Source organism: Cyprinus carpio, chromosome B13, assembly GCF_018340385.1.
Source record: "Cyprinus carpio isolate SPL01 chromosome B13, ASM1834038v1, whole genome shotgun sequence".
Classification (NCBI taxonomy): Eukaryota; Metazoa; Chordata; class Actinopteri; order Cypriniformes; family Cyprinidae; genus Cyprinus; species Cyprinus carpio.
Window position 1 is genome coordinate 27,201,030 of NC_056609.1, and position 14,353 is coordinate 27,215,382.

Here is a 14,353-nt window from a genome sequence, read left to right on the forward strand (position 1 = left end):
CCATCAAAATGATTGTCAACTATATATTATATTCTTTTTGTTAATGCTCCCTTAGTTAAACAAGAGCACCTCTGTTGATGTTATTTTCAAATGATTTTGCATTATTTTTAATGATTTTATGAGGTTTTACTTTTTAAATTTGAGTTAAACTATCATTTTCGCAAACAATTAAATACTATACACTTGTCTGTTTGCCATGATATTTCACCCAACATGATGCTTTAAGATGAAATTGCATCAGTAAGAGCACAATTGGAAAAAAATATGAATTTTAAAAATGTTAATTTCCTATTATGCGGCAGGATTTACAACAGGCTGTAAATAGATGGAAATGGCCAGGCAAACGTGATTGGGAAATCAAATTCAGCTCAGTGGTGTACTTTTTTTTTTTTGGTGTACTTCATGGTACTCAGAAAACAGTATTCAAAATTCCCTGGCATTTAATCATATGTTTGTATCTAGGTTTTGATAATCTTCACAGATGGGCTAGATGATGACCTTCAGCGTTTAGTGGCGAGTTCAGAGAGACTTAAGGAAAGTGGTAAGTGATGTCTTTGGCTACGTCCACATTAATCTGGATGTATTTGAAAACGGTGTTTTTGTTTTGTCCACGCTAGTGCTTTCAAAAAGTTGTTTGCTCACATTGAAATCTGAAAACGCTTAAATCAGCTGCATATGTGTAAAATGTAAGCTCTCTGAGGTATACCAGGAGATTAGACATAATAAAGTTAAAACTTTATTAGTAAAATATCCCACCACTTTTCTGTCATATTTGCAGGAATGTAATATTAAGAATAATGTGATATTAAGTACAAAGTAACATTTATCTTTAACAACACTCTGAAAATAAATAGCACGCACAACAATGCTGGTACAACCATAGATAGGGTTGTACTGATATCACTTTTTCTAGAACGAGGCAGATACTGATACTTTTATTTTTAGTACTTTCCGCTACTGAGTACTAATACCTGTATTTTCATTACATTTGATAAAAATACTGGGTATAGAAACCAAAAGAATATTAATCAGTTCATTTGGCAAATAGATATTTCCTTTAGTTATTTTCACACTTAATTAATTCCATTCAAATGTATTGTACAAGCTTTTGTTACTTCCACTGTTCATTTTATTGCTTTCTCGTATTTCATCTTTAGTTCCATTGCAGCGGCTCAGTACTGTAATAAGATATTTTCCTGTAATAATGCAGAGATCCACTCGTTATACATAAATCTTGTAACAGCAATTAATATATTTTCTGAAATTTAATTCACATTTTTTATTTATTTTTATTCCAAAGCTACTCATATAATGAAATCAAGCAAGCAAAACATGCACAGCAACTTGCAGTAACTTTGCAATTACGTCAACTTATTCTAACCCTAACCCTACCAGTCTACTAATACTCTACTAATACTCTGAGAGTTAGTAGACATGTTGGTGCAACATTACTTTTAGGCAACAAACCATCAAAATAAAGTGAAACCGACTTGTTTTGTTTGATTTGGAAACACTAGGTTTTATCTTTATTAGCAGTCTTGTATAAGTAACTCCAATGTGTGTGTTCCATGTTTTCCCTGCCTTTTTTGTGGACTTTTCTTCCACAAAATGTCAAAGACTGTGACCCTGATCTATTTCCTTTATAGTTACTCTGTACTAAACCCATGTGTGCTTATTTCTGTGTAAACTAGGAGTCAGTGCACTGTTGATTGTGTCTTTGGGGGGAATAATGGACGTTCACCAGCTGGAATTTGGCAGGGGTTTCGGCTACATGCAGCCACTGACCGTCAACATGCTAAATTTTGGCAACGATCTTATGAAACAGGTTGTAAGTATCAAAACAATGCTTAAAGGTGCTGTTTACACAAAATAAACAAAGCAGCAGTTTGCAGTTTTTTTTTTTTTTTTTTAAACACCATCTGCACAAATTGCACAACAGATACAACAGGGGGATTCTATAATTGAAGGTACATTTGGTGTTCGAAGCCAATATTTTTTTCAGCTTTTTTAATTTGTTACTTATTGTTATGAATTACAATATGTTACAGTCAATAAAAATATAATAATTTGTGTAAAAAGTGTCTTAAATAGCTCAAAATCATGATTTCTTGTTGTCCAAATTAGTCAGTGCATTTTTTCCATCATTTATCTTTGTGTAATCAAAATATTTTATTGTATTTTTCTTTTTGTAATATTTCATTCATTTTATTTTTACTAAATGTACTTTTTAAATACTAATTTACTTAATTCTACTACATTAAATTGTTTAAAAATAACTTTTGTCTTATAAAAATGTGTGTCCATAAATCTTGCGTCAACTCTGTTACCATACAATATTTTGCCTTTAAGTTGGTGAAATTATCTCCCGCAACTATGTAAGATACAGGAAATGATGACACTTTCCCTCACAGATAAGACCTGAAGCACTGAAAGTATGTGTGCTCTCTTTGAGAAAATATTTTAATCTAAAAAGTTCTCATACCAAGAGTTATTTCAAAGAACGTCAACGCTGTTACCACGATATCAAAAGGAAAACAAAATTTATTACTGATCACAAACTGGGTTATTTGTAGGTATTTTTAATCATGATTTCATAAGTGCCACATGCTCTTAGCATTTATGCTAGCAAGTGGAGTTTTTGGCAAATATTAAATAAAATTGTCAATTCTGTTACCGTCAAACTCTGTTACCAAGGTAGAATAACAATGCTGACAATAGGGTAACAGAATTGAATGTCCACCGGACAATTCTGTCAATTCTGTTACTTTACAATTCTGTTACTTAAAGGGTCAACTCTGTACAATTGTTGATTAAAATCTCATAAACATTACTGATGTATGATGCACCCTTATGATATTTAAACAACATTTCTCTTTTTTACTGGATATTGTATACAGTATAATACATTTTCAAATGAAAAATATTTGCTCCAAGTGGACAATTCTGTGAAGACATAGGTATTTTTATTTTTTATTTCTTTAAGGTATGCATAGGTTAAATATTATCTCAGTTCCAAATGTTGGAATGTAAGGACTGTTTGTCTAATGATACAAGAAGGATCTTTCCTTTTATGATTTATTGTTATTTCTACACATTGCCTAATTTGTCCGTAACAGAGTTGACAAACAATACCATAAAGACATCTGTTTTTTTTCTTTCTTTTTTATTAAAAGTTAAAAAAGGAAGTAACTTGTGTTTGGCAAGCACTGAATTATTAAAATTGAATATGTTTTCAATAAGATACTGGAAAGATTTTCTGTTAGTGAACACTAGTTTTTTTTTTTTTTTTTTTTTTTCTTAACTTTATAAAAAAGCCAAATGTATCTCCAATTATAGAATCACCCAACAGCAGCTGTTCTGAAAGAAATCTTTTATTGAAACTTACATTTCATTTTGTGGTTTTCATTGCTATTTCCCATTATAAAATAGTGTTGTAAGCTTTATTTTTTATTTTCTCATTAAATAAATAAATTATTTTTCTTGTGTTCTTTAAACCACATTTAAATTGCACACAAAATTGTTTATCGTACAATCATCAAATATTTATGTTTATTAACATTAATATTATGAACATCTTTTTTATTTAATTTTTTCCAGATGCTCTCTGCAGATTATAAATCACCACACAAAACCATTGCAACTGGACTAATATTTAAAGTAGTCTGTGTAGTGATGTGTTTATAGTTTTCAGGAATGTCACCTGCTTAATTTTTCAAGATACTACCAAGTGACGGATACCTTTGTAGTAAAATATCCCAAAATTTGCCTGGATGAATGGCCTGTGACTTCAGCAACAAAAAACAAACTGTTTCACTCATTGTGTGCCTTTCTCTCCCCTCAGGAAACAGTGGCACTGAGGAAATGCTGTGATGTACATTGTTCATGCACCGGTGTTCCTGGACCACGAGGACCCCCTAGAAGTGCAGGGCAAAAGGTCAAAGCCCCTCAATTCTGATAATGTAGAAAATAAATATTGTGGATTTACTATTATTTCTCACTTTGTTTCTCTTGGATGGATTTTTTTTCTCACTAAGCTTGACACAATTTGTCATTATGCCAATAATAAATGCATTGCTACTTTAGAATTTAACTAAAATGAGGTATCTTAAAAGGCAGTATGATTTTTTATTTTTTTATTGGTATTAGGATCATGGATATTGTGTATTATGGATTTTAGAAATTCAGGTTTTATATGTCAGCACCCCTGTTTTTCTTTTATTTAGGGCCTTACTGGTCAGAACGGTCATCCTGGATTTCCAGGAGATGAAGGTAGTATGGTAAGTGAAACTGTCAGCTTACATGTACTTAAAGGGTTAGTTCACCCAACAAAGAAAATTCTGTCATTAATTACTCACCCTCATATAGTTCCAAACCCATAAGACCTTTGTTCATCTTCAGATCGTTCATCTTCAGATCACAAATTAATATATTTTTGATCAAATCTGAGAGCTCTCTGACCCTCTGTAGACAGCAGTGCAACTGTAATGTTCCCAGGTTCAGAAACGTAGCAAGGACATCGATAAAATAGTCCATGTGACATCAGTGGTTCAACCGTAATTTTACGAAATTACAAGAATACTTTTTGTGTGCAAAGAAAACAATCATAACATAATTTATTCAACAATTATTCTCCCTGAGTTACTGTCTTCTGCCATTTTGGAGAATACCTCAGAACGTTATCAACGTAATCAGCGTTGTTTACATTGAGCATGCGCATGCTTTCGCTGAACATAATCAGTGTGGTTTACATTCAGTACATGCATGCTGAACGTAAATAAGACTGATTCCGGATAGGACAGGATACACATATTTTATAGAGGATGTATGCTGTATATGCCAAGGATAAATAATCTATCTCCCCTCTTGTTTCTGACAGGGAGAGCAAGGATCACCAGGGCTGAATGGAACTACGGGACATAAAGGTTGCCCTGGAAACAGAGGAATCAAGGTAATGTAACATTTGATTATTGATTGGAGATGCATCTCTTGATGTTGTTTGTATCAGTGCAATGTTCTGCTTGGAATTTCTGGATGTATTTTAGTATGGCAAGATAGCGAACACATTCATATATTAACTGTGACTGGAGTAATTTTTATAGGGATAGATACTGTATATCAGGGGTCCCCAAACTACGGCCCGCGGACCACTCCCACATTTGGACCGGCCCTCTGGACAATGCCAGAGTCATATTTAAAAAATTTATTTTAAATATATGTTTTACTTAAATCATGTCTGAAGTTAATAATAAAGGTTGGCTTTCAAACTAAAATTTCCCTTATTTATTAACGTAGCCTAATTCTTTTTTTAAATTCACCTACCAACAGAATTGTAAGTTCAACATAATGTACCATCACAATCAAACAGGTGATGCACGAGCCAGCGAGAATATTCAAAGAGATAACAAAATGGCCAAATGGTTTGGAAAGAGAAAGATTGTTTCAGAATGCAGGGTATTTAACCAAAAGTGGACAAGTGATTATTTTTTTTGTTGACTGTTTGTCTCATCTGTTAAGAAACTTGTTCAAAGAATACATTTGTACACCAAACCTAGTTGAACCAGTTATCCGTTCTAGCTAGTTTTTAGGTACCTAAACTAATTGCAACCAGCTGTAGGCCATTCAGTGACAGCAAGTTTGCAAAGAAATGTATGAATGCTGTTGCGGAGGAGGTGTGCCCCGATAAGAAAGACGTCTTAAATGCGCTGAGTCTGTTCGCAAGTACAATCACCAGACGAATTGAAGAAATTGGGGATAATAGGCCCAGCTGCAGGAAATAGTGAAAGAATTTTAATTTTTTGCATTAGCACTGGATGAGAGCAATGACGTGAAGGATACAGCACAGCTGCAAATTTTTCTTTGCTGAGTTAATTCATACTTTGAAGTGTCTAAGGAGCTGGTAGCCCTACAAAGACTAAAAGGCACTACAACAAGGGAGGATATTTTTGGTAAAGTGTGACAAAGAATGGAAGAGCTGGGTCTAGACTGGTCTAGGCTGGTCAGCATTACTACCACCTGGGCTTCCTAGTATGGTTGGTGCATCAAGGGGGCTTATAGGATGCACGAATAAAAAAATGGAGAAAAGAGATCTCATCCTCATTACAAGTCCACTGCTTGATTCACCAGCAAGCACTCTGCTGCAAAGTTCTGAAGAGGGAATCAGTTGTGAAGGTGGTGGTGTCATGTATAAACTTCATGAGAGCAAACGGACTTAAACACCAGCAGTTCCAAGCCTTTCTCTCCGAGCTAGAGTCATGGAGATGTGCTTTACCACACTGAAGCCCAATGGTTAAGCCAGGGCAGAGTTTTGAGGCGTTTTTACAAGCTGCTACCCGAAATCAGTGCCTTTCTTCTGACAAGGGGCAAAACTGTCCCAGAACTGAACGATGCAGAATGGAAATGAGACCTTGCCTTTTTAACAGATTTGACAGAAATGTTGAACGGCCTCAACTTGCAGCTCCAAGGCAAGGGGAACCTAACATGTGACATGTATTTCCAAATAAAAGCATCTGAGGTGAAACTAGCACTGCTTGAGGGACAAGTGCAAAAGCAAGACTTCACTCATCTCCCCATTACCCAGAGCCTCTCAGCTGAGAACCCAGTGGCTCCATTCCCAGCTGAATAGTCTGTGGAAGTGCTGGAAATGCTCAAGGCGGAGTTTGACATCTGATACAGTGAGCTACATGTCCACGCTAAAGAAATCTGCCTTTTCCAGAACCCCTTTGCTGACGACATTGATGAAGCCCTGCTTTCTTATCAGTTTGAGTTAGGTGAGTTACAGTACAGAACTGTGATGTTCTGAAAGGCTCATTTAAGTCCCTTGGTCTCATTGAATTCTATGCTGCCATCCCTAACGAGACATACCCAACCATCAAAAGGAATGCAATAAAGAGGTCCCACACTTTTTGGCAGCACGTATATCTGTGAGCAAACCTTTTTATGCATGAAATTTATGAAAACTCACTGATGAACATTTGCATCAGTCTTCGAGACTGGTTGTGACAGGGATGGAACCTGACATTGGACTTCTCACCAGCCAGAAGCAACATTTACATTTATGCATTTAGCAGACGCTTTTATCCAAAGCGACTTACAGTGCATTCAGGCTAACATTTTATTTATTTTTTTTACCTAACATGTGTTCCCTGGGAATCAAACCCAGAACCTTTTGAGCTGCTAACACAATGCTCTACCACTGAGCCACAGGAACACGCAAGCCCACAGTTCACACTAATTAATATGCATAAGTAAATGTTTTGATTTCAGTTGCACTAAATATGAAAAAAAAGTCATGATAGTAATAATGCTCTTTTAATAGACTATATATCTCTTGAAAAGTAATTATCATGTTTCTGTACGGTGCATAACAAAATAATAAACTATTCTAGCATTAGGAGGCATAATAAATGCATTTAAAATCATAATACATTTTCCGCAGTAATACTAGTAGTCACTCCGGTCCATGTAATTTTCTGTTCAGACTGACCTGGAAAAATGATGTGGCCCTCAAAGAAAAAAGTTTGGGGACCCCTGCTGTACAGTGTATGCTACCTGCATAATTATTACTAACTGCATGACTAGGATATATTTATGTCAGTGTTTAATGTTTCTGTATATGAAGACAGTTAAACCAAATGATATTGTTTTACAGCTGTTCTGAATAAAATAAATGATTTTAAATCTTATTTTAATAGGGCCAGAGAGGCTACACTGGAAATAAAGTGAGTAACAAGAGTTATTATACTATTTACTGGCTGTTAGTGCTATTATTGCTCCCACTTAAACAGTTACTGTTCGGACAGAAATATATGGGTCATTCCATGAAATTGGTGCCTTTTCCACTTGGAAAAAAAATAAAAATAAAAACGTTTAATCAACGTTATATTATTATTATTATTATTATTATTATTATTATTATTATATTATTATTATTATTATTAAATATCCACAAAATGAAGATATCTCAGACTATGCAATTTATTATTTTATGACTATTTTTATACCTCATGTTTTGGTATTTTTGTCAACCCTGTTACCTACACAAGCGTTACTATATACTATAGTTTAATTAGAACTATGTGATAGTTCTCACATATACGAGCAGCATTTTAGTCCCTCTTTTCACTGGGATTGTTTCAGATTTGTAATTTTTTTTTTTTTAACATTTTGTATATTTATCATTCAGATGACCAAGAACATTCTAATTTTGGAGGGTGACCACGTCAATTAAGAAAAACATATTTTTTACAAGAGCTTTGTCCAAAATAAAATATAGTTACAATGGAAAAACCTGGGAAGCTGTATCAAATATAATTTTTCTAAAATTTTTATGAAATTAATGACAGCAACAGGATTGGCTTCATAGTCACAGGACTGACCAGAGTAACTGTGATGACAGTACACACATATTTCAGCACACTGCAGATATTTGTTTACATGATACTGTAAAGTTTTACCATTTTAAATGGCATTATATTGTTTTGCACTTACTTACTATTCGATAGAAAACAGTAATTTTTTTCAGTTACAGTCAGTTCATTGTTGATTTAGCACATTACATTTCTAAGATATCTAATGTTTTAAGGTTATTGTAATTAGATAATGCGTTTCATTTGTTTGTCTGTGTCCCCTCACAGAACCTAAAATATACTAATCTGGTTCAATTATTAGGAAAGGAAGCTGAGCAGATCTTGGTCTTTCTGTGATCATCTGAAACCAGACTAAGATCTTGATTCTGAAGTTTGGTTTCACTTTCTTGAACGTTGCAAGATGGTGAGGGTCTGCAGTCACCTTACTGCTCTTTGTAAATGAATTTACATGGATGCATTATTGACAATGAAAATAAAAAAGTTTTATTATTTCTAAGGGACGCAACAGGCACCGATTTCGTGGAATGACCCATACACTAAGAAGTGCTATAATGATTGTTTGTCCCCCTGTTTTCTTTACAGTTTTCTTTACAATTTGCATTAGATGCAAAATTGAGTGAGATATTAAGATCTTTTTTTTTTTTTTTTTTTTTTTTTTTTATTAATATAAATATATATATATATATATATATATATATATATATATATATATATATATTATATATATATATATATATACATACTGTATATATTACTTGCTTTACACATCAACAGGTTAAAAATGTGAAAAAATGTACTTAAAAGATGAGCTAACACATTCATATTGCACCTAAGTTTCATTGGGCAGGTTTTGACCTGCTTTTTTCCAAGCTGCAGAAGTTATTTTAGGGTAATACAAGTTTTATTTGTTCAGTGGTTTTGATTACTTCTATAAACATCTGTCTGACAGGGAGAAGATGGGGAGGATGGGATGGATGGAGTGTATGGAGAACAGGTCACATCTTTATTTCTATCCTCTGCCTCTTTTCTACATTTACAGTCACAGTATCATAAAAAAAAAAATGATTGTACTATATTGAAATATAAAATAAATATATTAAAACCAGAGAAATATAAAATGTACAGAAAAATAGGATTTAAATCTAGATTGAAATCAGGCATTCCTTCTGTGTAAATCAGTTTAAGTCTTGTTTTCTGTATTTGTTCATGTAACTCAACACATAAGCAAAGTCACCTTTGGTAATAGATACTTATTTGGATGCAAGAAAGTTTATAATACACATACACACAATTCAAATATGTGTGAAAATGCAAATATCGTGTCTGATTTTGAAAATCGTAGAATTTAAATCCTAAATTTCATTGAATATGAAGTTATACCTTTCACTCCATGTAGTATAAAATTTAGGAAAATCATTAATGTGATGCCTTCCAAATACTGCAATAAATTAAACCCATTATAAGTGACCCATGAAACTGCTCAGTTGAGCACCACATTGCAATTAAATGAGTTATTGAGTCATTATTGAGTCATTTAATTGATTCACTGTACTATGCTTCTGTTGTGTGCAGGGTGATGCTGGCCTAAATGGGCTTCCAGGACCCAAAGGAGACCTGGGCAGTGCTGTAACTACGTTATCACACAAGCATTATAGATGCCTGTTTTGTTCGATCAAATCAGTTTACTTACTGTATCACTGTTAATATAAGCAGGAAAAAATGTAAAAACAACCCAGTGGCTTCCTCACAGTACTATTTCTGTCTTTTAGGGTGTGAAGGGTTTCAAAGGCAGCCCTGGACCTAAGGGACACAGCGGAGTGAGAGGAGATCCTGTAAGTCTTCCTCTGTGTTTTATTTTTTTCTAAAAAATGTTGTTGTTGTTTTTATTGCAGTCTTAACAGCCTGACTTGATTTGTCTGTATATGATTCTCTGTTTGCATTAACAGGGTGCACCAGGAATAGACAACACAATTCTAGGTCCAAAAGGCAAGAGAGGAGATACTGGCCTCCCGGTAAGCCTCCTTGTTTAGACTTCTGAAAAATGTTAACTCTGTTTGAGTGACAGAGTGTTTTTGTTTCAGTAGCGATGTGTCGTAAATAAGATGTTGTAAATTACATTTGTCCTTGGTTATTATGTGTACAAACTGTGGTAAAATCCTCTCATGCGACTTCATGCAACTTTGGGTTTTTTCTCTCAAAGCTAACACATTTACAGTTGTGATTAATGATATACTGTATGTTTAATGTTGTTTAATGTTAACTGTTTCCCCTCTGAAAAGACTTTCTCCTTGGCTGATGTCACCAATTATTCTCACTGTTTTAATGAAAAATACCTGATTAAGAACTTTAAAGAAAGAGAATCAAGTGACCAAATATGAGAAACATATCAGATTTAGAACCCTATTTTTCTGTGTGTTAACAAAATTATTCGATATGTGACCAATATTAGTAAAAAGTTTATGACTGTGTTTTGTTGTCAGGGTGACCAGGGCCCTACTGGACCCCCAGGCAGACCTGGAGATAACAGTGATCTTGTGAGTATTACCGGTTGTACTTTATTTGTAATAGTGCGTGCACTTACATATACATATATTTTACTTACCACGGAATGTACTTGGTAATATAAGGTATACATGGGTTAAGGGGTAGGTTTGTTAGGTTGTCTACAGTGGTAACCAAAGTAAAACTATTTGCTATTGTTCCATGAGCGCCACCTGCTGTCAGTGAGTGAATTTGTATTCTCATTCAGCCAAAGCTAAAGTCAGTCCATAATGTTTTTGCTTTGAATTGTGAAATTATACTGTACAATCTAATTTAAATCTAAAACTACTCCTATAGCATCTTTGTTTGGATACTGATTAAAATGCAGTAATTCTGCAACTTATACAGCGAGAACAAAACAGGGGCCAGAATAGAGCCCTGAAGGACTTTATAATCCAAAACAGAAGATGAAAACAGATCAAGACAAACAGAAAAATGCTATCATTCAGATAGGACTTAAACCAATTAAGAGCACAACCTTCAGTGCCCACACATTTAAGTCTAAGAGTAAGAGTAGCACAGAATCCCCTAAATCAACAGTCAACAAAATATAATTAAAATCTTTAAATAAAGCACACTGAGTACTGGGATATTTTCTAAACCCGGATTGGAATTCTTCAAAAACACTATTTAACTCCAGAAAACTCTGCAATTGTTCCAAAACAACTTTCTCTAAGATTTTAGAAATAAAAGTTATACAGTAGGTCTATAACTGGAGTAGATGGTTGGGTCAACATTTTTTTTTTTTTTTTAAGCAAGGGTTTAACGGTTGCATGTTTTAGGAACAACACCTGTGAGAAGGGACTTACTTATTATAGCTGAAATGCTAGGTCCAACAACATCAAAGACCTGCAGCAAAAAATGTGTCGGAATAATGTTATGCAGACATGTGATAGGTTTAAGATGAACACCTGTGAGAAGGGACTTAGTTTTTTGTTATGCAGACATGTGATAGGTTTAAGATGCTTGATTTTGTATTTTTGTGTGTTATTTTTGGTATTTATTTAGTGGTTCTAGTATTTTTTCAAAAGGCAATTGTAATTTTTCTCTTATACTGTTTGATTAAGCATGTAAGTTTGTGTGAAAGGGAATCATTTAAGATTTTAAAGGGAATTTGAACAGAATCACTGTTTCACGGCTTATCACTGAGACGGCCAGCGATTCACTGAATGCTGTATAACATCTAAGACTGTAAGGATATTAATCCAAAGTATAGTGAAAACACTATTAATTAGCAAGGTTGCATGTTTTGGGGTTTAAACATTTGGTAAAAGGACTGGCACATTTTTAAGACAATAGAAGTTGCACTCGCACATTCACACAAGTTGCAGGAGGATAGAATGTAAGGAAAGAATGGGTTTAACAGCAATATGTGAAATTGCATAGACATGAACAACCATCAGTAACTTAATTAACCCTCGCACTGAGTTCCTCAATGAGGTTAAAATTATATTAGATACACCAGTACAGATCAGAGTCTGGAGGTAAGTTACATGCATTGCCTGGGTAAAGGGGGTTCCCTTTGTTGTCGTTGAAAAGGGGGTTTCCCGAGGTTGCTGATTGGCTGGAAGTTCAGTAGTCGTTGAAGTGACGTCTTGGGAAGCCCTGGTTGGGCTTTGGCTGATGATGCGGAGTTGTGGTCTGGTTGTAGTTTTAGACGGGCACGCGAGGTCAGACTCGGAGACAAAACTTAACTCAGAACACGAAACTCTCAAATGGAAAAGAAAATAAACTAAAGTAAAAGAACAGAAGTAAAGTTTGACGAGAATAGGTGGTGTTTCCTCTCATCGTGGCTAAGTAACAGCAGGGGTGCAGGCCGAAGCACACTGGAACTGCACTCGAAAAATGCTAAAAGTGATTACTAACAGCATGACTAAAAACAAAAGCTAAAAAGCAAAAGCTAAAAAAATTTGATGGTGTCCTGAGTATTCAAACTGGCCTTTTGGCCACACCTCAAATGTTGTCTTGACCAATTAGATATTGTCTTTGTTTGGGGTGTTGCGATTTTTGTCCTCCCCATTCATGAATCATAAGTTATCTTATCAATCAAGTGGTCCGAATTTTCCCGCTCTTGCAGGGTATAATTTTGGACATGATTCCTATGATAAGAATATGATACATTTGACAAATAACTAATGGTCAGAAACGTTTCATGCAAGAAGATTCGAACACACACATACTAAACATGAGTATGAATACTTAAGCTATTCAATAGTTATTAAAAAGACATTCACAATAAGTGATTAGAAACATGATAGTCACAGTGGGTTTCATAAATGATATGGAGTTAAGCAATGGACTGATATTCCTTTAGAAGTCTTTTTGTTTTCATCTGTAAAAGACAGTTTCTCTGCTTTTCTTTGACATAAGGATGTTCTGTGGAGACCAGAGGTTAAAAGGTCCCCTTAGGAATTGAGTCTGGTTCTGCTAGGTGGGGGAAAGTCAATCCAACGATCTTGTTTACTCTCATGGGTTTACATGTGATGGTCAGGCTGTGCATCTCTTTGACCATCAATCTTGATTACTTGCCCCAAATCTCTTCTCCGAATTGAAATTGTCAATAATTGTTCTAATGGTGTTAATGTTGAAAGCTGTTCTGTGAAAGAGTTGGTTGGTTAGTGGACTTGCTTCTGACTTGTTGCACTAGGAGATTTACAACATCCTGTTGCCTTTCTGAGGAATTCGGCTCCTCATGTTTCAACCATGGTCCTGATCAAATCTTTAATTTGTCTGGTTCGGGTCTGATATGCTACAGACAACCTAAGTATAAATGTGGTGTCGGTTAACCAAAGTTCAACTTTAGAATTTTTCTCTTTTTCTCTTAGCGGAGCCACAGGACTCATTATGTCATTACTGATGGAAATGAACAACATAAGATGTTCATCGACATAAAAAAATTGACAGGGACAAGCCTCCTTGAAAAGAGCAGAGAAATCATCACTAGAAGATGGACTAAAAGTCTCTGAATCTGCTGTGAAACCCTCTTAGTTTTTGAAACTTGATGTGGCAGAGAGCAGCTAAATGTAACAGGCATATGATCAGAAAAACTCAAATCAAGGCTTTAGAGTAAAAAAAAAAAAAAAAAAAAAAAAAAAAAAAAAATAATATATATATTATATAATATATATATATATATATATAAAACACCAGCACAAAACCAACAGAGTTAATCAGATTAGTAAAATCCTTGGCAAAGAGTTAAACTCAAAACATATGTGAATATTAAAGTCCCCCACAATCAAAAGCCAATCATACAAAGAACAGTGTCTTCTAAGAAGTTTGCAAACTCATAAAAAAAAAAAAAATCCTTTGGATTTGGAGGGCGATAGACCACAGTGATGGCTAACTGATCCCTATCTGATCCGAAAGAACTTCAAAACTCAAAAACAATTCAGTCTTTAAAGATCGGCAACAAAAACTGCTTTTAAAAACAGATGCAAGCCCAC

General features: G+C 34.5%; 1 protein-coding gene across 1 annotated transcript in view; it reads left to right on the top strand.

Annotated features, from left to right (window-relative positions):
- The window catches only part of LOC109065467 (collagen alpha-3(VI) chain-like), a 39,057-nt gene that overhangs the window by 11,759 nt on the left and 12,945 nt on the right, over window positions 1-14,353 (top strand). Inside the window, exons 12-22 of the mRNA XM_042737510.1 lie at window positions 463-541; window positions 1,692-1,828; window positions 3,842-3,934; window positions 4,224-4,277; window positions 4,877-4,948; window positions 7,692-7,718; window positions 9,316-9,360; window positions 9,939-9,992; window positions 10,136-10,198; window positions 10,313-10,378; window positions 10,847-10,900. Coding sequence (XP_042593444.1) covers window positions 463-541; window positions 1,692-1,828; window positions 3,842-3,934; window positions 4,224-4,277; window positions 4,877-4,948; window positions 7,692-7,718; window positions 9,316-9,360; window positions 9,939-9,992; window positions 10,136-10,198; window positions 10,313-10,378; window positions 10,847-10,900 — 744 coding nt within the window. The remainder of the gene's footprint in view (window positions 1-462; window positions 542-1,691; window positions 1,829-3,841; window positions 3,935-4,223; window positions 4,278-4,876; window positions 4,949-7,691; window positions 7,719-9,315; window positions 9,361-9,938; window positions 9,993-10,135; window positions 10,199-10,312; window positions 10,379-10,846; window positions 10,901-14,353) is intronic.